This window comes from Anser brachyrhynchus, assembly GCF_964034855.1.
Source record: "Anser brachyrhynchus genome assembly, chromosome: 2".
NCBI classification, from domain to species: domain Eukaryota; kingdom Metazoa; phylum Chordata; class Aves; order Anseriformes; family Anatidae; genus Anser; species Anser brachyrhynchus.
This window is the reverse complement of record NC_137695.1, coordinates 1,185,036-1,210,905: the sequence shown is the minus strand read 5'-3', so window position 1 is coordinate 1,210,905 and position 25,870 is coordinate 1,185,036. Positions and strand designations below refer to the sequence as shown.

The following is a 25,870-nucleotide window of genomic DNA, read 5'->3' as shown; positions in this document are numbered from 1 at the left end:
GGATATTGGAATGAGTTATAAACATTCCCAACTTAATTTGTATATCAAAAAGTATCCTAAGTTGCATGGTCTTAGGTTCCTAGTGAGTATTTTGTGGCAATAAATGAAGACCCTCCTGCTGATGTCCACAATGCTTACAAACACATTTACGGCAGCTGTCTTGGGCCACAAAACCTACCCTAAACCAGCCAACTGGGTGCTTGGTACCATGAGGATGCTGGAGTCCTTGCCCTCCACAACTGAAATCCTTAGCTTACTGTCCTGAACATTTGCTGCATCCCTCTTTACCACGTGTTTAAAGTTCACACTCATTTGGGCAAGAACGTTTTCACGGTATACAGGGTTCCAAGCACAAAAGGGCTGATCTCTGAACACTACCACAAAGATAGTGCTGGTAAAGATGTACCAAGTTTGAACTTTAAATGCTACAAGGAACCCTTAGAGTATTATCTCTGTATGCCAACACTCTGAGTGGCTGGAAAACTGTCCTAGACAAACTAGGTAACTATGTACTACTAAAGACATGGTATAGCCAATTTTCAGCACTGACAGCATCACGGGTTAGAAGGTTTCACTGGGTATTTCTGTTGATTAAACTTATTTGTTTTGGAAAGAGCACGTTATTCAGTCAATTTAGGATGCGTCAGTCCAAATGGATTTGACTTAAAGTTTAGAAGTTTACACAGAACGTGCACGAGAAATTAAAACCTTTCCACGGCATGCAGGAAATCATTTCCAAATGTATAGAAAATAAGCTGCATCAAACTGAAAACCTGCTTTTCAAAAAGGAGCGTGCAATTTCTCCCCTTCCAGAGGATGCACCAACAAAAGCTTCAGACTAAGCACACATCTCCCCGTCACCTGGAAGCATGCCAGCGGCACAGACCCTGGATGAAGAACAAAATAGGCTATTGTAGCAGCAGTGGGTTAACCCCAGTACTCACAGGAAGCTTTGTGAAGGCAGGATTGGTGACATGTTTTCCAAAGGCATCTTCCTGGAATTGCAGCAGCTGCACCACCAGCCCAGCCAGCGTTTTATTGGTAGGAGCATCTGCTTGAACATACTGAAAGACAAAACACACACGCTTACTTGGGATAGAGGATAATACAGTGGAAGGCTGGTTTATTAATTCCCCAGATGACTTTCATCAGTTGCAGGGCACAATTTAAGATTTAAGCATCGCTGGCAGGGGAGGGAGGACTGGGCACACACAGAACAAGCACGATGCACATTTTTCAAGCTGTACTCCTAAAATATAGGACCTTTCTGTGAATCATCATCAATTCATCACGGCCACTGGTGTTTTAAACAAATACTAACTACTTTGATCTGTTTCATAGATCGTAATAAAGGAACAGGCTAATTCTGGCCTACACACATACAAGGCTTTCTACAGCAACTTTAGCATATGCTTTGGAACGACATAAACGTTTCCCAAAGTTACACTTCTAATAAAAAGCATACATGGAAAGGGAGAAATCACAGCATGGAATTAAGAAAACAACACAACAAATGGCTGCAGAGTTTTCATTACTCCTAGCATACTATATTCGCTTACTAGATGTACTCTTCTCAGCAAGCCAGAAGCCCTCCAAGAGCAGAACAACCGTTCCTTCACGTAGAATACAGGGCAATATGAGCTACCCTATAGTCATTCACCTGAGGAACACTATGTACCATGAGAGCTTTGTGCTTCCTTTGTATCGGGTTCTCCTACAGCCTCTTAAAATAAGAGGAGCCAGAAACCTGAAAAAAAAAAACTTAAAACCTGAGCCAGAACCTTCAAAGGTTTAAAGGTGTGGTGTGAGCAGGAACTAAGCTTTCCAAAGTCCCATCTGCGTAGTGAAAGACACCACGAACATGCTGACTCTCCCATTATGACTTTAAAGTATCCGACTACCTCAAGATTTGAGTTAAAACAAGCAGACATACATCTGAGAAATTCAAACTTCGCAACAAAGGACACAAACACCCAGAAGACTCCCTAGGTGCCCTCCCAAAGCTGCATACTCCTTACTCCTCCTCCCTCCCGCATGAAAGGAGGCAATTGTGACAATTTTATGCAATTAACAATTCCTATCAATCCCCATCAGCTACCGCAGAGATATGGAACAGCAAGAAATCAGTCTTTATTGCTGTCGGAATCCAACCAGAGGTAAAGACGTTTGCTCTCAGGCTTTTTAAAACCCCTACCCTTGCGCTCCTCCCAGCTCGCAACTATTTCTTTTTTATACATCATTTTCCAACGAGAAGCTCTGCCCGCTGGGGCTGAATTCAGAGCAGTTTAAGCAATCTTTTGTTGAATTACGGATGCCAGACAGGACAGCAGAATGCAGCACGTGACTAGCCCAGATGCCTCGCTTAATCCAGCATCTGCACTTAGAGCCCCTCGCCAGGTGCTGCGGCTCGGCGGGGAGCGTGCCCCTCTCCTGCCTTTGTCACGGGCAGCAAAACCCTCCAGCAGGGAGGCACAGAATTACGCTTCCACTCCTGCTGCTGAATTTGCCAGAACCCTTTTTTTCATTAAGGGCTGCTAAACCAAGGAGGATTACTTCAATACACGCAGCGCTGTACGTTTTTAAAGCTGTTAATTAATATTTTTCGTACAGGTTTAGAACAGGCAACTGCTGCACCCAGGACGCGTACAGATGAAGTGCCTCGCAGCTAGTGGCCATAAAGCCCCCATCGTTTTGGGCATTCAACCCCACGTCACGACCTTATCCAAGCCTGAACAAAACCCTGCCCTCGCAGCTCAGCCGGGCCCATCACCCTGCACCCAAACACAAATTCGGAGGCGCAGGCAAAACGGGCAGGTGCTGCGCTGCAGACCTGAGATCTGCACGAGCGTGAAAACAAAAGCACAGCAGATGAAACAATCCCATTCCTACGAAATAATCCCCTTCCTGTTACCAAAACAGCTTTGGTCCCAAAGACGCTCACACGCCGTACCTATTAAAGGCATCCAGAAAGCAAAACTGCTGGTTCCACGTTGAGCCCAGCTACCTCGAGGTGGAAACGTTCACCACCTACCCACAGCACTTTCTCTGTATGCACACGTAGGTCGATGGATGAAGAACTTTTCCCAGTAAAACAATAAATTACACTGTGCCACCACGCCTTCAGCGCGCATAGGAGGCACGCTCCAGGTATATTATAAAAATAATACAGAAGTGGCTTTTGCACGTCTCCTCTGAAGCCACGCAGCCTTCGTTACTCTGCCAATGCTGGGCAGAGCAAACAAAACAACCGATCACTGACCCAAAACCTGCATTCAGCTCATGCCCTTCCCAGCCCATCCAGCGTACTTAAGCTCACAGCTTCTTTATGGCACCAAACCAAAGCCTTCAGCATAATCCCCTAGGTATGGTTATCTCGGCTCCTGCTTTGAGGATCCCACGGGAAGGTAGCTCGTGAAGGGGAAGCAGACAGAGAACGTTCTTCACACAAAGCGACAAAAACAGAAAACGAAAACCGAGAAGGGAACATCCAAGCCGGGGGTTTCTTTGTCACTTGCAGACGGGAGCCGGCGCTGCCAGCAGCAGCAGGGGACGCACGGGGCTGTGATTTAAGGGCTGAGGAGCGCCGCCGCTGTAACACGGGGCAGGCAGGGCTGGCACCTGCCCGAACAGAACCGAGTCTGAGAGATTCTGGTACCGGCTTACTGCATTTTTCATAACGTGTTTTCCCTTAGAAAGGCACGTCGACGTGAGCACGCCTGGGAAATGCAATCTTAAGACACGAGTTCTCAGGCAGCCGCTCTTCCCTCGCCGACCCCGCTGCCACCTGCGGCACCGGCTGGAGGCTGTCGGAAGGCAGGCGGTAGGGATCCCCGCTGCCACCCTGCGCTGCCACTATCTCGCCGCTTTTTTGTGCGGGGAAGTCACTTCCTTGCCTGAGGCTTCCCCTGAACGACAAGGACAAAGCCTTCAGAAGGAAGCACAAGAACCTGGACCTCTCGTTCATCACGCACGCCAGCCAGGAACACCAACGGAGCTGGCGCCGCAGGCCGTACCGCGGCAAAATTAAGGAAGGTAATTTCCTGAGGGATACTCAGGGCTGTCGGAGGACCACAGGAGGCTGAAGTCACAACGCACCTGCGCTGCTCTCCACAGCAGACGGAAGCAGAAGGCGATTCTGCAGCAAACAAAGACCTTTAAACAATAAATTCTTGAAACGATGCACTGCTCCTAGACAAATAACTTCGGTGTAAGAGGATTTTGGTAAAGGCTGATCTGTACCGCACACTTCCCTTACAACTACAAACACAAAAACCATGACGCATCATTAAACTCCGCCGGCATCAAACAGGAACCACACACGCTCGGAAGCCTTTTAGTATAACTCAAGTCATCCAAGAACTACTGCATCCACTACCAGCAGAAGAAATCACTTCTCTTCCCCAGCAAGATCTGCCATTACAGCTGCACGGGACAAGCCCTTGCCGCAGACCCAAGGGACAGATTTGTATATCCAGTTTTGATGTGGCTACTAACCTTAAATAACCCCATTACGGCTCTACGGTGTAGCCCTGACACAAAATCCTTTCCTTCCCCCTAACAAAGAACGTTTCAGCTCAAATAGCTAGGTAACGGGGAAAGGAAAACCGGCATTAAAATACTTTGATTTAGCTTACAGCTCTTGTTCCCTTTTTTTTAAAAAGGTGAGCGCACAAAAGAGCTCCAAACACGGAGAAAAACCTCCCTCAGATTAAACCACAGCCAGTCTGCCAAGAAACACTCGATAGGGTCAGCACCCCGGGTTCAGCTCGCGGCAAAGCAGCGGGTGGGTGGTCCCCGGCCGGGCACCCAGCACCCAGACCCCTGCCCCTTCCCAACACCAAACACCTGAAGTAGTAAAAGTGGGTCCTAAATATTCGGCAGAACACCCGGGCTCCCAAGCCGTACCTTGCACACCGCACGCGTTAGTGCCCCTACGGACAGCCCGCCCTCCATCTTCTCCTCCAACTCCTTTCCAAGGCAACGCTCCCCTTGCTCTTTAAAAAAGGGAACAAAACACCCCAAGCCCCGTGTTTTTGCAGCCTCCTGTCTCAGTGGCACGACTTCTGGAGCCACGAAGCAGCCACATCTCCCAAAGTGTCAAGCCGGACATGACTAACGCGCTGGGAATTGTCCTCAGGGACTGCAACTGAAAGGCCAAGGCTATTCTCCATATCCTTCGTAACACATGCAAAGTTAGGAAAAAAAAAAAAAAAGAGGAGAAAGTGTTTTAAATACTTCATGACAAGGCATTTCACATAAGCCATCTGTTGCTCAATGTCAAAGGAATTACTGAACACGTAACACCAGAGATCACTGAGCACTTACACAACAGCAAGTGCATCGCCCAGTTTTCCTTTGCTTTTAAAGTGCGAATTCCTGCTTCTAAGGGACACCTTGACGTCCCCAGCGCTAGCCTACCCAAACGCTGCGAAACAGGACTCTCAGCTCCTCTGAAATAGGACTCTCAGCTCCTCCAGGACTTAGAACCACGGCATAATTCAGACACGAGCCCCAAACACCCCCCCAGGGCCCGGGATGAAGCGGGGTCCTGCAGCTGCCAGCCCGGGGAAACAGCACAAGGCGGCTTTCACGCCTCACACACGCAGCCGGGACGGGGCTGAAGGCTGCAACAAACAGTATCGTTTTCTGTCGTCACCAACAGCGTGCCCCAACGTCCCTGCCCCCTGTACCAGCACCCTTTACTAACAGCCGAGTCCCCCCTGCCCAGCAGGAGCCCCCGGTGCCTGTTTGCCCAACGCTGGCTTCCTCACTGCCAACGCTCCGGCTGTGAAAAGGGCGAGGGGAGCTTCGTGCTGGGAAAGCAGGACGTCCTTCTGCAGCAACGCAGGGCCACGGAACACACGCCACTACCGCACTGAATTCATCCCCAGCCACGCTGCCTACACAGCCCATTCCTCCTGGTTAACAACGGCTGGTTTTCCGCTACCCAGCCTAAGCTGCCCATACTATTTGAACCTCTTATTTTTCGAGCTGTGCTCTAGAGACACGGAGAACTCTCGGGGATTTGAAGACCCGGCAACGAGCAGATTCACAAAGGCAGTTCTCTCTCCCCTCGCCGGCCGACTCCTGGACCTGGGCGGTGCTCGCTGCGGTTCGCTGGGTTCTCTCCAACACGGCCACGGCTTCCTCGGCGCCCCCGGGGCTGGACACAGCGGGCAGGCAGGACCGAGCTGTACGGGTCCTGCTGCGGGCACGGCCTGGGCAAGGTCAGCTCTAATCGCTGCGTGCTCTCCTGAAAGAGGCCGTGCGCGCACAGCAAAGCTGCCACCTGGGCTACAGGGAACGAGATTAAGGGCGAAGCATCCACCGCACAAAGCAGCGCGACCCAGCTCCGGGCAGAGCTTCCACCGGGAGCCTTACGGACACTTCTCTAAGCCCCAGCAGTGCCCACAACAACAATCCGTTTCTTTGTTTCCCGAACCAAGAATCACTTCCCGATTTTTAAAGGATTTTCCACAGCAATATTTTGGAATTCATTTGCCCGGCGCGGGCCGCTTCTTCGCCCAGTTTTAATTACCTCGCAGAGCCCAGGAAACAACCAGAGGTATCTAATCTTTACAGCCGGTAACGCCGATAAGTGCAAACCAATTATGAGAGACGAGCGTTGCTTTGGAGCGTGGCGCGGAGGCTCCCACTCGCGCGGCGCAGATAAGGGGCTGTGCGGTGCTGAGAACCATCCTGCCGGGGCTCTGCTGGGGGAGCAGCACCGGGAGCAGCCCCGGGAGCAGCTCCTGCCAGCTCCGGTGCCTCCAGGGAGCCGGTGCTGCCAGACACCGGTACCGGCCCGGGGTTACTTTACACACCTGAGGTCCCTCGGGGTCACGGGGGTCTTCCAGCTCGGGCACGCGGTGCTCCTCGGGGGCCGGTAACGGCAGGGAGCGGGGCCACAAGGGAGGCCCGGTGATTTTTGCGTTACGGCTTCTTACCGACAGACACGGCCCGAGCCGCTTCCCCAGCCGGTTCCGGGGCTCACGGCAGCGCGGGGCCCGGCACTGCTCGGCCCGGAGGCGCTGTGCTCGTGTCGGAACGGCCGGGACCGGGACCAGGACCGGGACCGGCCCGGAGCTGCCCCCGTGCCCCGGAGCAGCCCCCGGGTACCGGAGCTGCCCCCCCCCGGCCCAGCCCCCCCCCAGCAGCCGCCGCCCCGCGCTGCCCCCGCCGCCTTTGTTCGGGCCGGCGGGCGGCCAGCGCTGCCCAACCCCTAGGCCAGCCCCCCCCCCCCCGGCCCCGGTTGCCCCCCCCCCCGGCCCCGGTTCCCCACCCCCGGCCCCGGCCCCGCACCTTCTTGTAGTGCTTCCCGAGCCAGACGCGCACCGAGTCGAGCTGGGACACGGTGTCGGGGCTCTCCCAGAACTTGCCCGTCGGGCCGCCGTCCTTCCGCCGAGCCACCGACAGCGCCGCCAGCCCCGGGCCGCCCGCAGCCGCCGCGGCCGCCGCCGCCGCCACGGCCACCGCGGCCGCCCCGGGCCCCGCACCGCCGCCGCCGCCGCCCGCCGCCACCGCCGCCGCCATTGTTGGCCTCGCCGAGCGCCGCCGCCGCGGCCCTGCGCCTCCCCCCCGCCCCGCGCCGCGCATGCGTCGAGCGCCCCGCCCCGCCCCCGCGGCGGGGGACCGGGAAACCCCGCCCCTCACCCCCCCGTCCCCCTCACACACACACACGCAGACCGGCCCCGCGCTCCCCGCCGCCATCTTGGCGCCTGCGCTGCGCCTCCCGCCCGGCTCCGCCTCGGGAGTCCCGGGGCTGAGGGGGGCTCTGAGGGGCTCGGTGTCCCCTCGCGGCCCGGCCCGTGGTGGCTCTTGGACGCTGCCGGTTTGTTAACCTCGGCTGAAAGCGGTCCCTGTAGAGCCAGCGCTGCTCTGCCGCCCCCCCCCTTTGTTTCTGGTATCGCCTTGTGGCGGCGGGCTGCCTCACAGGGAGCGAAGCGTTCACTCTCTGCTAGGCGCCCGGTGGTTTTTTATTTCTGTGGAGAGCTGTGCGCCCTCTTGGATCTGCTCCTCCTGCTTAAGGACAGGGGACTGTGCCCGTCAGACCCACACGCTTCCTCACAGCTGTCCCTTGGGAGCCGTAATTGCAGTAATTACAAAAGTTAGGTTCTTTTTTCTCCTTCCCTGTTTCTAAACAGCTGAGCCCTTGCTATATGCATTTATATGCATTTATAACATATACGACAGGTACTCCTTGTGTTCCTGTGGGGAAACAAAAAGCATTTACCTCACACAGCTTCAGCCCAGGCTGTTTGTTCTCTGATCGGCTACCACAGGATGTGGTAGAGCCCCATCGTCCTCAGGCAGCAAGGCTGGGTGCACTGCTCCTTCAGTGAGTAGGGCTTACAGAGGAGAGAACATCATCTAACGGCATCTAATAAACAGTGTTTTGGGGAGAAAAAATAATAATAAAAAAGTGGAAGATAGGGAAATTGAGAAACATAACTAGAGAGTAAATAAGGGGCGAATGTAACTACCCTATAGTGAGTTTTGATCCTGACGGTTTTTAATAAATTCCCAAGTGAATCCTAAGCAGAAGTTGTCGTGCTTTCATCAGATCACAGAGCATCGCTTGGGAACACGCAGAGTTGGTTGCAGAGTCTTCCTCTTCAGGGAGAACTAGAGCTGGTCACCCACCAGGGATGGGTCAGTCATCAGCTGGGATCACGGTCCTGGGCTTCCTTCCACAGCACAAAGGATTTCAGCCAGAGACAGGGACATGGGTAAAGAGCCAAATCACAAGAAAACGTAGTGCTCATTGTGGCTTCAAAAAAAAATAAAAAATCAAATGGACTAAAATGCAGTGAACCAATCTGCACCAAGTCTTCACTGCTGGGTACGTTCAGATTTATCGTATCTTTCCGTAATCACATCTAGTACTATGTAGTAAGTCATTATGAGGCAATTTTCTCCAATTTTCCTCTTTTGAAAACACTTTAGCTAGTAATGTTTTATTTGTGAATCCCGTCATTCAAAATAAAAAACTCAACAAGTGACAGGCAGAAAATAATCTGTATGTAATTATGCAATATGTCAAATTCTAGTAAAGAAAATTGAGTATATTTCCATGCTTTAGTTTTCATTCAATTACAGAAAAATATGAATGACAAAGCTGGGGGCTCCTCCAATTTTCACATTTTTCAAACCAACCTAAAGAGCACAGTCCTTGGTTCACACAAACACTAACAGAAACCCGCACACAGCTGTGGTGGTTCCCCATTTAACCCTAGAGCTTTTTCCTTTTTCTTTTTTCTTTTCTTCCTGAACTCCCCGTACTTCTGCTCCATCTGTACACATCTTGGTACAAACTAAGCCACCTACCCCTACCTGCCAGGCTGCGGTTACCTGTCTGCAGGCCGTGTGAAGGTTTGCAGTGCACCGTTACAACGGGGAACCAGACCCCTCTGGCAGCGGGCAGCCTTTGAGCTACCTGAACTCTTAAACACAGAGTATCGGTGAGTCAAGCAATTTATTTTACAGAACGTGTCTAGGCAACGCTTGGGCATTTTACTGCCACTTTATCAAATATAGACTGGAAACAGCTCTGCATCAAAATCATCCCGATATAAAAACTTTCCTGGGCTTACCTCAATTTTCTAGAGGTCCTCCCACCCCTGAACACTCCAACCCAGAAATAAAATACTTGCAAGGAAGGACACTTATGGAGAATAAAAACAACCAAACATCCAGAAATCTGAGCTTCACAGAACGTTTTGAAAGGCAAAGTGCCCTTCCCACACATCCTGTCATGGGTTACCATCCCTTGGAGGTCTAGCACCGTAGCTCCCTCAGGTGCCTAAGCCTATCCTGATCTGGGAATCTTCTCATCCGCTGCTGAAACAAGGTCTCACGCACAGCAGTGCCACGCAGTGCTTGTGCTCCACCACACCAGCCCAGCAGGCAGCCTTTTGACGCCGCAGCATGCACAGCAACACTTCACACACACCACCGGTCAGGTTCATCTTTGCTGACCTGGGCTTTCCTGGGCTGCGCTGCTGGACCGTGACCTCCTCTATGTTTTAGCTTCCGTCTGTGCACAGGTTTGTTTCTGAAAAGTGCATCCCTGTGAAGCTGCGTGTGACAGCGTGTACGGAGTTAGGCCCCGTACCCCACTTGTTACCAGAGACCCAGCACTGAGAGTCTGCCCGTCCAGAGCTATCCTCACTTGAGTGAAGGAGGAGACCTCGGTAGGCAGAATCCAGAAGTGGAAAGGTGCGAGGCTCCCAAGGCTGTATGTTCTGTGGAGTGAAAAGGAGAGAAAGGAGAAGTTGCTGGAATTAAGAGCCCAGAATCACATGCTCAAAGAATACTGCAATATTCACCTCGTCCCAGACCCCGACAGCTGCTGGAAGTCCAGCAGATTCAATTTAGAACACCAGCTGTTCCCCAGTGTGCCAAAACAAACCCAAATTTTAAGATCAGTGAACACTTTGGAGTTCACGACGTTTCCAGGATCGCCAGTTCAGCTGTCCATTGGTATCAAGACCACTGCCTTGCCACCTCCACTTAGGTTCCTTATTTTTCACAGGCTCATCTGAAAAGGCTTCCAAAGCAAATGCTGCGCACTTGAGCCCAAACACAGGACAGATCTGGTATGAAGCGTAAGACAGTACTTGTAAGACTATTCGTAAGGATGAAATGGAAGTTCAATTCTTCTGGTAGCTTCAGAAATTAATCTACAGCAAAGTTTACTGGTTTTGGCAGAAGGTAGTTATCTCATGCTGTGGGCAGCTGTCTGAAACTATTCATTGTCACGTAGGTAACTCAGTCCCGCACACCAGGAGTGATCTCAAACTCCAAGTCAATATTATTTTAGAATGACAATGAAGAAGAAAGTTTATCCCACTCTGAATCCTTTAGCCAGCCCAAGTCTCGGCAGTCAGAGAAGCTGAAGTATCCTTTGAGCAGTACATAGCTCAAACAGCTTTCATGAAATTCACTTTATGTACCAGTGAAATTCTTTTAGAAGAGTACATGCAAGCTAAGGCCAGCTGACATTAATACTAAAATAACTCGGTGAATAGTTACCAGCCTCTACAGGCTTCCATTTCAGACTTGTTTCAATTTTAACTTTTCCTAGCGTTGCTTTTACACGCCAGTGCTACAGTATCATACTGCTATGACCACTGATATTATTTTCATGTCAAGAACCCAATACTTCTTTGCCGGAACCCTGGAGAATAGACAAGCACCGCCTTCCCAGAGTAACCTCACCTCTACTGCTTCATCGAGCATTTCCAGGGAAGATCTGGCATCCTCACCGCAAGACAGCATCATTCTGGTCCTACTGTTTACGGAGAGGGACTGCAAGTTGTTGCAAGCCTCAGGGCTACAGAAGCCAGTAGAAGAGTGCACGTACAGATCATTAAGGCAATTAAACCCAGTAACTGGAGGAGCTGGCAGAGGCTGCCCAGCCCATCGGCCATCTGCTTTGTTGGAGGACCTAAACCAAGGCAGCATTTGGAGCACAGTTATGTAAAACAAGAAACCCAAGTAGAAGTAAGATCACTGTACAGTGAAAAATGTGAGCTGAGACGCACGGTTTGGGCCAAATTGCTTTATTTGTTCTATACAAGATGGTCACACGGCCCAGTTGGTCCTTTAACTAAATTGGTCCTTTAATTGCTTAGTTAAATCGGTCCTTTAACTAAGCATCTCATGGCTTCTTGGGCAATCACTGTCCGTTCCACTCATCCTGAGCATGCAGAGAACAGTTAAGCATTAAGAGAGGAAGAAAAAAAAACCAACACTTGTGGAAAAGAAATAAGACAAAACCAGAAAAGCATACCAGCACTAGAGAGAACTGCTACAGCTGAAGTTACCTGGAGGCACTCCAGCGTTCTTCCTAGGTGACTACACTATTTTGGCCTTTTTCCAGAAGTAAGGATTAAGAACAAGACGATCTGTCAGTCCCTCTCCCCCCTCCGCTGCTCACCAACCTGTGAAAACATCAGACAATTTCAGCTTTGATAGAGAAGCAGGGGTCTCAAAAATAGGAAGCTCTCAAAATATGAGAGCAGAGACAGGCCTACTGCTGCTCCCACTGAGGGAAAGGCAGAGAGTTCAACTTTTACCTATTTTTACCCCAAAAAAAAAATGCATACCCAAAGCAAACCCAAATTTTAAGACCAGTGAACACTTGGAGTTCACAGCATTTCCAGGAGGTTTCAAGAGGCTGATGACCCTACGCTGTGTGCTTCCCCCACACTTTACGTGCTAAAATTAAGTTTTTAAATAAACATATGTTAAGCAATTTAGTTCTTTCCTATTAACTTGTAGCTAAAATAACCCCGTAACATGTGTTTTTAGCTACATGCTTAAAAAAAGGAATGAGTAGAATGCGCTCAGCACTAAGTTCAAAACCAACCGATCTGGTTGGGGAAGCACTGCAGCAGGCACGCAGCCAGCCAAGTGCCGCCCGTGGAAAAAAGCAAGTAGCTGTTGCTGTTTATTTAATCACAACATCCAAAATGCATTTCCTAGCAGTCCATTAGCAGTAAAGACCAATCTGAATTCCCCGTGTGTCTGCAGCCCCAGGCAATGCTAGATAAAAGAGGTATTCCCCAGTTCCTCTAAGGCTACTCCCCCTTTTCAGATCAATTTCCCACAGCTTTTCTTTCAACTCACCATCGCTGAGCTGCCAGTGAAAGGGATGTGACTGGAAGAAGGGGCTGGAGGAGTCTCTGGGGACGAGGCCAGTGCGTGGTGCAGAGAACTGGGTTTTTGTGCCTGAGGACTGGAAACAGGAGAGCTGTGACTGGATGTTCCTTCAAGCTGCCTTTCCCCTTCGAACAACAAACCTGTTCTTAAAACACGAACAGAAAACCAAGGCGAAGTCAGACCGACCTAAGACCGGTTGGTTGTGTTGCTGCCCCTGTAAGGTTACCTCCCCCCCAAGGGAAAAGAGAGCAGAAAACCGCATTAGAGAACAAACGTAACACAAGAGCCTCAAACGGCGTGCCAACGCTCTGCAGCACTGAACATGTCAGCTCAAGAACGGTGGTTGTTTCCCGAACACAGCAGAAGGTGAAGAAGTTACAGCCCTCCAGAACACCAATACGGTACACAATGCAGCCACTTAAAGCTTACTTCACTGTCGAACTCGTCAGGCTTGTCCCATCTCTAACGACCTCTCCAATTACTAACCATGCTGAGTTTAATACAAATGTGTTCTTCTTTGAAGTGCTGTGTAACCTTAACTTGATACGCTTTTTTTCTACATCAGTTAACTTTTTTTTTTTTCCATTTGGGACTGGCTTATTCCACGCTCCACAGATGGAGCGATCTTCTAAGCCTGTTGTGCCAAATGACTCCACTAGTCAAATCTTTCCTACAAACCTAGCCCTGTGAGGATCTTTGAGTTAAAAGCATGTAAAAGTTCTCCTGCACCATCCCTTAGTGCACACTCTTCACGGTCGGTGTCTCACACACCCCCTGCATACATACTGCCCATGAATATGGGCTTTTGTGTAAGCTTGTGGCTACATATTTGAAAAAGGAAAGAGGTGTAAGAAAACCAGATCAGTTAAAAGTCAAATAGCTGCTGAGCAGTTGATAGAATTATAGCGGTGTGTTGTTCAAACACCCTCCAACAGGTTCCTTGCATTTGTTCATCACATCCTCAGCTGATATTGAAGGATATATCATATATCAGTATGATATACCCACAATATATACCTCCACAGCACTGCTCTTAGGCAGTAAGATCAATCCCCATCCAAGGCGAAGTTACCCCAGCTCAGACTGAACCTGGTGAAGTTGTAGCTCAGGTCATGGCTGCCAAGAACACCACTGGAGGCTGCTGATGTGCTTTCAGCATGAAAGCTGTTGGGTTCTTTTGTTTGTGTTATTTTTTTCCTAGTTCCATCGGGTTTCTTCATTACAGGTTGCACCAGCAACCGCAGAACATAGTGAGGACTCCACATGTAGGAATTGTCCCATTACAAGAATGTCAAGGAAAGCACAGTCTGTAAGCTGGCCATATACGTTACTTTAAAAATATATATTTGGCATAAAAATACGCCTTTTAAAGAAAGCCAAATGGAACACCAACCCTAGTTCATTAAAGAACAAGGATATGTTTTAGCTGGGTTTCCCTCTTCTGAGCTTGAAACTGGTTTGAGCCTTCTGTCATTCATCTTAAACTGCCGTCGATCATTTTAAAATCATCAGCTGACATGGGCTGATGAAGAATGAGAAAAAGATGTCAGAATTTTGCTAGACAAATATTGATTTAATCTGATTTAAAATAAAGGTTCGTAAAAGCTTCCTTTTGGGTTGCCTTTTCCCTACAAAAGAAAGAAAGAATGGCAAGGGGTGCTTTTTTTTTTTTTTCTAATTGTAATAAATGTCTTAGCTAAAGCAAGCAAGCATTGATGCATCCTTCCAAGGTGGTCAGAATTTCTACAGCTTACAAATTGCAGGACTCAGTTGCTTGGACGTTACTATATGACAGAGTAAAGTTATGTTCCTCTGGAAGAAAGGTTGCTGCTGACTCCATTATACTTTGACTGGTTGCCCTCAGGTACTGGTTAAAAGCCCACATTTAATTTTTTAAACATCACCTCAAACTCGGTTTTACTTAACTTACAGGAGGCAAGCAGAAGTGAAGAGGGTAGCTTTGGGAATGCACTGGTAGTTGGATCTTGCTTCTTTCCAAAACTGGACATTTTCAGAGTCTCGAGTTTATGGCTCAGCAGTCTACGCCATCTGTCCTCTCTTAATAAGGTTTCAAAGTGTAAGTGGAGAGGGTTGCCTGAGAAGAGAAGTTATTTTGGTGACCGCAAGATTTCTCTTCACACACATCATTGGCAATCTACATCTGTCAGTACTTTGATAAAACAGTAAAGTGACACAGGAACTAAAGTAAGCGTGGTTGATTGCAGGCTCTCCCTCCCTTTGGTGCTGGGATACAGAGTGAGGAGCACGAGCACGGCCCCAGATCGGCAGCCTCTGTCCTGGCCCTCTGTTCGTGGCAGCCTGACAGCCTGGACCGGACACCCGGCGTCTGAGCCTTCCCACCCCTGCAGCGCGCTGAACTGAATGACAGCCAGCTACATCCTGCCTGGCACTTGCTTGCAGCCTTATTCGAGGAGCTGAGAGATTTAAGTAAGTTATAAAAAAATAACTGTGGAGATAGGCTTTTGCAGTTGCACCGTCAAAAGGGTATTTTCCTCGTGGTCCTTTAACCTGCTCAAAAACTCGGTGGTGCACATTCTCCTCCCATGGTTAAAGGCACTGACGGTGCTGCAGTCTTCAGATATTTGAACAGAAACTAAACGTTAAGTTCCACAGCACTGGGAAGCATAGTTCATCCTAGTACAGAGCACACTGAAAAGGCCACCAGTGTTTCAATGTCAGACTCAGTGATTTCACACAAACAAAATTGGTGCCAGGGGTCTGCCAAACAACCACCACACAGCCTGTTAAAAGCAGTGTTAGATTTTGAGTCTTTCAAGTAGCTCTCCAGGGCAGAGGGTTAAAAGGAACTTAAAAATAATCATTCTGCAAGTCTCCAGAATTAGACTATCCCTCGGAGAAGGCACAGAGCTGGTTCTACAAGAAGTGATCTAGCTTGCAGTAAGCTAGTTACGGCAATCGCCTCGGACACGAGCCAAGGCACAGCATGGTCTCGTAGGCTCAGAGATCTCTGGACTGCATCCTCCTTGCACTGAGGATAGGGTGTCTGTAGGTGAGCTGCAGAACGTCACTGGCTGATTTTTATTATCCTCCAGAAACACGGTTACAATTCAATTCACGTATTTTTAAACCTCCTTTATGTAAGGAGGAAGAGAAAAGAGTGCAAGGGCACAGTAAGGGATCCTCTTTCACTCACCATGAGGTAAGGACAGTATGGGATGGAACCAGAAACCAGCAGGGCTATGTGCTCTCCTAGTGACGTGGGATCAGGGTCTATTGACTGGGGAGAGGTTTTGCAGCTACACAGGATGCAAGAGTTGGGCCATTCACATCTGCACTTCATGGTGAGAGGTTTCAGCGGCTAGCAGAAGAAAGATCAAACATTTGGAACAGGAAGCACGCTTCAGATTTAATAAATAAAACTGAAATTTAGACCTAGTACTTCCAGTCTGCATTCTACACGTACACTAGTTTCCATTCACAGAAAAACTAAGGTCTGGCAAGTTTTGAAAAACTGAAAAGCACCTCTCTGGCATAACCTCCAGGCTGAGGAGATAGTCACAAATACACAGACCGCAGCACAACTAACAGGAACAAGCAGCAGATTTGCAGGGTGAAAAATAACGCCAAGAGTCAGAAATGTTTTAGAACTGGAGTGCAAGAGTACTGCAACAGGCTGTTTCTCATCTTGACCATGGATGAGCTACCATATCAAAATAATTAAGGGCATTAAGGGACTCGGTTACTGTTGGTCTGTACTTTTCTATTTCAAAACCAACAGGGCTGTTACTTTGCAACTCTAGTGAACCCACAATACTTGTTTGCTTTTTTTTTTTAATTTTATATTTTTTTAATAAAAAAGCACACTTCAAACATATCCATGCCTTTTCCCATGCTGCTCGTTCTCATTTTCCTTAAAAGCTCCTTACAGCTCTGATGCTTACAAAAAAACAGGAGAAAACTGCTAGGCCAGCCATCCACTACCAGCAGCATCTGTCACTTTGACCAACATTGTCTTATTCTCCATTTTTAGCTCACTTGTCTATCTGGAGTATAAGCTGCAACTGAAATAGCCCTGGTAGTTTGCTCAACCATTTTTTCCCCTCGCTGTTGCTAAGACACACTTAATGCCCCTTTCCCTAAAACTGTACGGGTGTTCTGAGATCAGACAAACCAGGAGAGGGGGTACAAACAGTGCTTTTACCTATAGCCTCCGCAGGCTGAATTAAGTCACATCGGCTTTGTGCTCTGACAAAACAAAATATCAGACTAGAAAGAGTAACAACCTTTTTGTCTTGATCTGCAGCTTGCTAATTCGCTGTAATTCATTCAATTACTTGTAAATGAATACTTGTATTCACCAAATTACTTGTAAATGAGAAAGGCTACAAATAAGCAAAAAAGGTATGAGCAGGGTACTGAAGTACCACTGCACCTGACCACAGACTTTCTTTGTCAGAATTAACCTATTAGACATCTTCAGTTATCAAGTAACTCACCATCGCACAGCTTGCATCATCCAAGGGGTGCTTATCTCATCAGGCCTGAGATCTCAGAATTGAGTAATGATAACCCACTTACACTCAATCACACGGCAAGTCTTAATTAGGCTTATATATTTCTGAGTGGGTTGGGGTTTTGTGGGTGGGGGGTTGTGCTGTCTGTTTTTGTTGTTTCTGTTTTCCCCCCCTCCTTTTTCTCTTCTCCATGGACAACTCCAAGGTAATCAGCTCCACAAAGGTAAATGGCAGAAGGTTGCTGCCAGGCTAAAAGTTTGAGGTATGCTCTGGCCACCATTATTCAGGAAAGAGTTACCTGGTTAATAAAAACTTAGATTTCTAAATCAGTTTCTGAGCCATAGTTAAATAAAGAACTAGCAACTTTTTTTTTAAACGTATCTGGGAATATAAATTTTAGGGAAGTGCTTAGAAAATTATTGACAGTTTCTGCTAAAAATAAAACTACATCTTCTAAATGAAAATGCAGCATAGTTGAGTAACCACAGGGCAAAACTTCCACTTACCTTCCTGCTGGAGTGAGACACGGCGGTAGCCCACGTTTTTTATGTGTGCAAACTGGGTGGATTCCAGCAGCGACGCAGGTACTGTCTGCTACTGCTGGTGTAGGAGCGAGGCCGTTAAACTGCTTTTGTTCGCCAAATCTCTGCAACTTTCAAGCTGATCTGAGAAGTGCCGCTGCAGGAGCCAGTATGCAGACTGCAACCAAATGAGAAATAATCATCCCAGGGCGAGAGCAGCAAGCTGCAGGACCCGGTTACTGTGGCGGTGATGCCCAGAGTCCGTAGCATTTACATCAGCAGCTAATGCTTGCATTTCTGGTCTCAGCACACTGTTAGTCTTGGCTAAATTTTCCCTCGAGGGATACATAGATTTCTAAATTGTCAACGTAGGAATGGACCTGAGGGGTCTTAATGCCTACATTTTTGTTAGTTAAGGGCTGAAAGTCTTACAGCCAATGCAGACGTGGTAGCCACCAATAACGTGTATTCCTTCTTCAACGTCACTTCAGTCAGCAGCTTAATTATCAGCGGATAAGAAACAAGTGATTTATTTTACGTTAAAAAATGACACTGGCAAACATTCTATTTCTCTGTTCACTACAAAGTTATGGTTAATTCTGATCTTAGATTTCAACAAGCAGATTTGTTGCCTCGCAGCACCCTCATTCCAGCACCACCTGTAGAAGTGCGTTGTTACAAGACCTTCACGTCATCACCCAGCCGGCCAGGAGGACTGCTGGGCTGCAGCTCTGTCCAGGCCTTCGGAACCAGGCCACCACTGCACAGTTCCCTTCCGTGTCACTTGGAACAAGAAAGGAAGGTTGCTGGCCAGAACCAGTCACTACATTCATCTCCAACAAAAACCTGGATGCATGTGTTCATGTCTGTGCTATTATTGTTTGTCACATAACAAAGAAAACTAACTTCCAATGCTAATTTATAAATTTTATAGCATTCCACACCTAAATAGCATGAGAAAAAAAATGCAGACATGGGTAATTGATTTGCAATTTCCCAGTACTTCTACCTATTTTCACAAATTAGCATGAGATTTCCACTGTGAATTTTTGGTTACGAACACACCTGGTGACGCAATAAAAGCTAGCAATAAAAGGAAAGTCTAGAGATTTATCTTTACTTTATCATGGATAACTCACAGGTGTGAGCGTTTCAGTGGCACTGTGAAAGCTCAGTTTTAGAAAACGCTTTTAAACTTAGAACCACGGCAGGGTCTGGGTGCGAAGGGGCCCCAAAGCCCCCCATGGCCACCCCCTGCCGTGCCCAGGGCCCCCTGCCCCCAGCCCAGGCTGCCCCCAGCCCCATCCAGCCTGGCCTTGGGCACTGCCAGGGATGGGGCACCCACAGCTCCTGGGGGCAGCCTGCGCCAGGGCCTCACCGCCCGCAGAGGGAAGCATTCAGGGTGTCCCCGTGCACTCAAGGTGTCCCAGAACTTGCAGTCAAAGTGCATTCTAATGAAGTCTTGTCTCCAAGAGGCTCTTGAAAATAAGAGTTTGAGAAATTTCTATTACTTTGTGTTGAACAGGAAGCTCAATGTATCAAAGCTACATAGAAAGGAATTTTAGGGCTTTTATTCTCTTCTGACTGTTGAATAAAACTTTGTATTAAGAAGCTTTTAAAATATATGTCATAGCTTGTAAAATACACACTTTCAAAATGTACACAAGTGAGACAGCAAATCCTTCTTTCCAAGAGAAGCTTCAAACACCATCACTAGATTCACAGAAACAAGACAAGCAGGTTACTTTGAACTGTTTCCAACACAAGCGGAGGGAAAGTTTTTTAATTAGAAAAGCTGGAGACAAAACATTTACATTTTGGGTTTGTGCTATATGTATCTACTTGTTCAGGAGTGATCAAAGATAGATCGTACCACGCTGCACCAGAACTATCCTCAGAAGCTTATTTTACGAGTTCCAAGCCCAAAGTCCTCATTTTAAATGTGCTCAAAACCACCTGGTCTCTTCTCCTACGATGGGGGCACAAATTCCCAGTGCATGACAAAAATTCCAGTTTGGGCACTTACAGTTTCACACACATCTTGGGATGGGAGCTAGCTACATCAGATGATCTTAAAGATTTTCCAGCGTCCACCTGTTAGAGAATTACCCCCCGCCTCAAGCACCCAGCCGATTCTACAGAGGAGCAAACAGCACTGAGGAAAAAAATCTTAAAAGCATTTACCTACCAGAGGCAAAGACAGAACCACCACTGTAAGTTGAACAGACCGTACTTAAATTAGTGAAAACGCTGCCTTACGCAGTATTTGATAAACAGGCTGGGGAGTAACAAGCTGCACCAAAGGCGACCAGACCTAAACAGGTCAAGACTCGGGTTTTACACAGCAAACGACAGCAGGTCCGAGTGCCACACTTGTAGGAAGAGTGGTAACAAGAAGGGAAGCCTGGCTGCTGAGCCGTACCCCTCAGGGCATAGAAAGATAGAAACTCTTCTCTTCAGCCCTCCCGTGGCACTAGCTGTTACCGAGAGCCAGCAGAAGCCCGGAGCTTGCACTAGCTGAAGGGTGACCACCCGGTTGGCATCCCAGCTCCTCAGCCCTTTTTTTTTTTTTCACGTTACAAGCCGCATGCACTACCACTACAGTGTCTTTTACCAAACTTTGTGACACAAAATATAACGCCTTCCTTGTGATTAAGACAAATCGCAAGGGGAGCAAGCGTAAAATGTCAAGGAATACAGAAAGCAGGAGGTATTATTTCAGCTGGGCTGAGGAGTTAAACGTGTAGTCACCTTGAAGTACGACAGCGACCTGATATACCATGTTGCAAGCAACTGTGGATTAAGATTGCCATTTAAATAGATTTAGAAGCTTATTATTTGGTCTAATACCTCCAGAATCCTCTGGATTTCTATATAAGTCAACAGAAAATGAGGCTTATTACCTGCAGAATTAAAGTGCAAGTACTGAAGCAGCCACTTTTAGAAGATCAGCAGTGCTACTGTGTGAAGCACGGGAATAATCTGTTAGGAATTGGTTAAGCTATTGATCACTAGCAGAAATACAAAAATATATGAATGTACACTTGGAGTAATCTGCACTTGCTGGTCTCTCATTCTACTGCCACCTATACAATTCTAGGCTGACACTAGCAATATTAAAAATGCAAGCTAATTTTACAGGTTGAATACAGCAAGTACAACCTTTACTGAAGCCACCTACGAAAGAAAATCTGTTCTCTAACAAAAACACAGGAGGGACCTACGAGTCCTGGCGGGCAGCAAGTTGACCACGAGGCAGCAGCGTGCCCTTGCTGCCAAGAAGGCTAACTGTGGTCTGGGCTGCATGAGGCAACGCGAGGGGACCCTGCCCCTCTGCCCATGTTGGTGAGACGCCCCTGGGGTGCGGGGTCCGGTGCTGGGCCCCCGGTCCAGGGGGGAGCTGGACGCGCTGGGGAGAGCCCGGTGCGGGGCCAGGAAGATGCCGCAGGGCCCGGAGCCCCTCTGCTGTGAGGAGAGGCCGGGAGAGCTGGGGCTGCTCAGCCTGGAGTCTTTCAGAGGCAACTGTCTTGGTTCAAAACAGCCACAGGCATTCTGAATTTGCCAAATACAATTCAGGCAAATTTCCCCCATTTTGCCCATGAACAGAAGAGCTGCATCAATTTGCATCAAGAGATACTAGCCCAAAAAGATTCTAAAGAATGGAAACCAGCTGATGTCTAGGAAAAAACGTACACCCACGCAGAAGGTGTTAATGCTCTGCACCTTCCAGCAACGTCCCATTCAAGGACCTTTTGAGCCAGAAGTAACATCTCTGTACTGAATAGTTCTCAGTGCATTTCTCAACTTCTCCAGTCAATTTTTGAAACCGTTTATCTCTACAGTGTCCAATAACAATGAATCCTATAGTTTGTTCCACGCAGAAATGTATGAACAGAGAAACTCAGGTCAGACTCCACCACCTTTCAGGTTCTATCTTACTCACTGAGGAGGAAAAAGATACATCTGCCAGCTAAGTATTATGTGGCGTTACAGCAGAGCGTGACAGCCAGCTAAAAGCTGCTGTTGCAAAGTCAATTTCAGTTGAAATTATCTTTAAACTTCCACTGACCTGTAAACAATATTTCCTGGAGAACTTCAGCCTGAAACCACAGGTGATGAAAAGATCGCTGTCTGCACCGATCACAAAGCCTCTCCGGCACCACGGTGCTTACGAGCTGGTTGGGAATTACCGATTTCATCTATCAGATACTGGTGGTGGAGGGCACCACACAGGAACGCACGGGTAATCCTCAGACATCGAGATATTACAAATACTCTTTTGGTCTCTCCTTCAAGAGGAAACAGCTGCTCTGACAGATTTTAGCAGAAGCACTGCAGTCCGGGCACTACACCCAAACAACTCAGAAGAACGATTCGTGATGCTCTCCTCTGCTCTGTCCCAGGCCCCTCACCCCCCAAATAAAATTGATCTTCCAACTTTCTGGAAATAAAGCAAATAAAAAGGTAGTTGTAAGCAGTGAACGCAGTGGAGTTTTGGGTCTCACATGTAGAACAGGCAAAATATCCACTTTACCAAGAGGAATTTCCATTCCTCCTCCTCATTCTCTACTCCGAGAGATGCACATAGTTATATATACATCGCCAGGCCGTCCTGTGTCTTCCACTAGGAATACCTGCAAGAATTTGCTTGCAAATTTTGCAGAATTTATCTGTTCAGTCAGTTTGTTGTTTTTTTTTTTTAACAGGCATTGTTTTAGAGAAAAATATTTGGCAGGTACAATTTCAATAAAACATTTTGTTAAAATATATAAAAGTTATAAATATAAATGATAAATATATAAAATATCTTGTTACTGCCATTGGATTATTCAAAGTTTCCTGCACCAAGTACTCTTTTCTTTGTGGCACAGATTCAGTGGGCATGCAAATTTGTAAGTCAATAATTTATCCTTTATAACCACTTCCTAGTGCTCCAAAGATGAAACAAGGCTTTAAAATTCCTTTTTTAACAACGTTTATTTACTCAATCTGACAGAAGCAAGACTTTAACAACACACAAAACCACAAGATTTCAAAAAGCAAAAGGTGAAACAAGGGCAGTTATCACACACCAAGTACAAATTACTGGTAAACCGATAACAGATGATACATTAGTGTACAAGAAAATTTAAAATACCAAAAAAAAAGTTAAAGAAACATTAAAATAGTACAATAAGATCAAATTATTCAATGTGATTTATAAAATTGCTTTCACAAATCACATCGCCGTTGATTTAAGACTTGGTTTAACGATGAAAATATTTTTTCACTTCCATCATTGCACACTTACGTGGTTCTTGATTGCTGACCTGCTTCTCCACGTTATACAGGAAGGAAGAGGTAACAGCATCTCCTACAGGGCACTTTGGGGTAGGAGGTGAAGGTGAGAGCTGTTTATTCGTTCTGGAGGCCGCCAGTGACACGGAACCCAATCGGCCCCGGTGCTGCATTAGGTCCACCAAGGACTGCTGGGCCCCGGGATAAAGAGTGACCTTGAGCTTCACTCACAGAAGTCACAGCACAACAAATTATTTCTTAAGAATGCTCTAATAGGGAAGCAAACAATGAGAAGCTGTATTTCTATGGCAATATCACTAATTCAGAATTTAGCACTACCCTCTCTAGACAAGGGAAAGCAGCTTGGGGCAGAAGCATTACTATCAATGCTATTTGTTTTTTTTTTATTGTTTTGTTTAGAGAGTCATCCATGACCATGGCTCAAAATTAATGTGCTGCTTCCAAGGTCCTCCAGAGCTCACAGGTACAGGAAATCATAACTGAGATCAGCAAAAAGAAAACCAAGGCACAGCACTGACCTCACCACGTTACCTGGTGTTGGTCGTGGACCACCAGGCGCTGGTGACTGCTACTCTAGAGCATTCTGAGAGTTTAGACTATTTAGAACAGCATGGCAGTAATTAACGAGCACTGCTCAGGAGACGATAATTGCCACGATTAGGCCTACCGTTCTCCTTCCACACTTTTTCCTTTTTATCATGGGTGAGGAGAGCTGGCCACCTTGCAGTTCAGTTTCTACTGCTCCAGTCACATAGCCTCTTCGTCTTCACCAGCGTATGCTCCGTGGCATAAAAAAAACCCACTTGGGACACTAAGCTACTTCTCTTGACAATCTTCAATATACTTACCAGGAGCTTAATAGGTTTTCATACCAGCAAAATATCCCCTTAACAGAAGAATAGTGCAGAAGGTAGCTGGAAGGTCAGCATTCCTTAAGGGGAGAGTTAAGGTTATTCGCTGTGGTCTACACTGTGTAGCACCTGTGCTATAATTATGCACATACTTGTGCATGGAAGGAATATTATGCAGAACAATCAACTTACTTCCTGCATTTGCATTCATCTCTGTGTAAACATCATAATTGCCTGAGAACAGTAACTGCTTTACAGCGAATTAAAGATAATCATAAGCTAATTGGGTTAAAGAAATACTGACATAGAGCTAGCACAAGTTCTAGTTATTTAGAAAAGATTGAAAGCTTCTCAAAAGTTTTCCTGTATTTTGTTGTGCTGTATAAGACATCGATGTTACGAAAGTCTAGGGCCCTTAGGAGTCATTATTTTCCATAGCATTAGAGTTGTATCAAAGAGAACTGAAAGCTTCCACAGATTTCCCCCTTTGGCCTCCGAACCCGTAACCCTGCCGGTGTTCAGGGAAGGCAGAGCCCTGCGGTGAGGGGCTGCAGAAGGCTCTGCCCACAGACTCCTTGGCCGTGCAGGGCTGGGTACAGCGCCTCACCTTCTCACCTGGCTGCACCGTAACGGAGGGAGAACAGGGGAGCGCGTGTGCAAGGCGCACCAGGCTGCCTGCCCGGCTTGCAGTCTTCGGTCTTCCCCCCGAAGGACACGGTTCTAGGTTTGCTTACACATTCCGTTAACATCCCAAAGGGATGGGTTGATGCTTCCCAGCTGGTCCAGGAGAGTCAACTGCAGAAAATTAAGAAATGAATTCTTAACGTGTACCCTTACCGAATCTCTCAGATCCAGGGGAGTCCCAGAACACCCAAAGGGACAGAAATAAAATGTTGCCGCTGGAATTTTAAAAGCCAAATTCCTTTACTACCAGCGCTTCTTCTGATTTTAGTTGTATGGAAAACTAGGAAAAGAAAACGAAAAAGGAATCTGTCCGTAGGAAAAGAAAATGCCTATACTATGAAACAGGAGTCGATCCGTAACAGCAGGCAACTGTTAGTACTAAATTGCTCTTGGGAAAAATCATGAAACTAATTATATCAGACATCAAGCATTCTGGAAAAAAACACAAGACAACCTGTGGGAGCATTCATACGGATAATTAGTGAAGCATATATTACATTTACTGTTACCATTATGCAATTATCACCAACATCAGCATCTTGGGCACATCGCACTTCCCACAGCCTCGATAACTGCTGTACTGCAGCACCTCAGCAACTACAGCTGGGACGACCCTGCGAAGCAGATTTCGCCTTCTGCCCCCAGAGCAAGAGTAGCCAAGAGACAGGCATGGCAAGAATCCCCACAGAACCTGTGTTTAAGCAAACTGACACATAAGGTAAGCAACGCGGTACAGAACTGCTGTTTCAGAGTCCCAGCCTGGCATTACAACGATTCTTTGCAGCCAGAAGAGTAACTCCACTTACTTTTGCCGTTAGCCTGGGCATATTGCCAGAAGGTACGAATCTGCCAGGTGGAGAATCCACACACCTAGCTTTCCACAGTACTGGAGAGTAGCTACCATATTAACAAGTCCCCAAAATTAGAAAATAAGAGTTTCCACAGATAGGTTGGGAAAAAAAAAAAAAAGTCAATTAAGTCAATTTCAAAATATATGAAGAAGTCAATTTCAAAATATATCGAGTCTGCCACAGACTGATGTGAGAAAGATCAACGTACAGGAGCACATCAACTCTTAAGCTACAACAGCCCACTAGAAGCCACCTTTCTTCTGCTTCAAGTCTTAGCTTCTAAAAAAACTACTGGGGATTAACTAGTAATAGAGCAAAGAACATCAACATCTCATTAAATGAAAGGTAATTACACAAAGGGTCTAGAAGTAGGCAGAAGAAAACAGTACAAAACTACAAGCTTCTGCCAGGTGTGCCCCATTGGACAGGCCCCTCGTTTCTTCTGCTTTGGAGGGATGCAAAGCAGCCGAGAGTACGTCAAGACGAAGCCAAAGCCAAAAGTG

At 47.3% G+C, this 25,870-nt stretch overlaps 1 protein-coding gene and 1 long non-coding RNA gene across 4 annotated transcripts in view; both read right to left on the bottom strand.

Moving 5' to 3' along the window:
- The window catches only part of SMARCC1 (SWI/SNF related BAF chromatin remodeling complex subunit C1), a gene marked incomplete at its 5' end in the record, with an annotated part of 83,192 nt that extends 75,596 nt beyond the window's left edge, over nucleotides 1–7,596 (bottom strand). For all 3 annotated transcript variants that reach the window (XM_080578218.1, XM_080578219.1, XM_080578220.1), the window contains 2 exons: nucleotides 945–1,064; nucleotides 7,303–7,596. In XM_080578218.1, the coding sequence (XP_080434344.1) occupies nucleotides 945–1,064; nucleotides 7,303–7,596 (414 nt within the window). The remainder of the gene's footprint in view (nucleotides 1–944; nucleotides 1,065–7,302) is intronic.
- Nucleotides 1,065–6,817, bottom strand: LOC308188821. Its single transcript, XR_013945796.1, has 2 exons — nucleotides 4,983–6,817; nucleotides 1,065–4,947 (listed from the first exon to the last, which is right to left on the bottom strand). It is a non-coding gene; the product is annotated as an uncharacterized lncRNA (long non-coding RNA).
- Nucleotides 7,597–25,870: the final 18,274 nt, after the last annotated feature.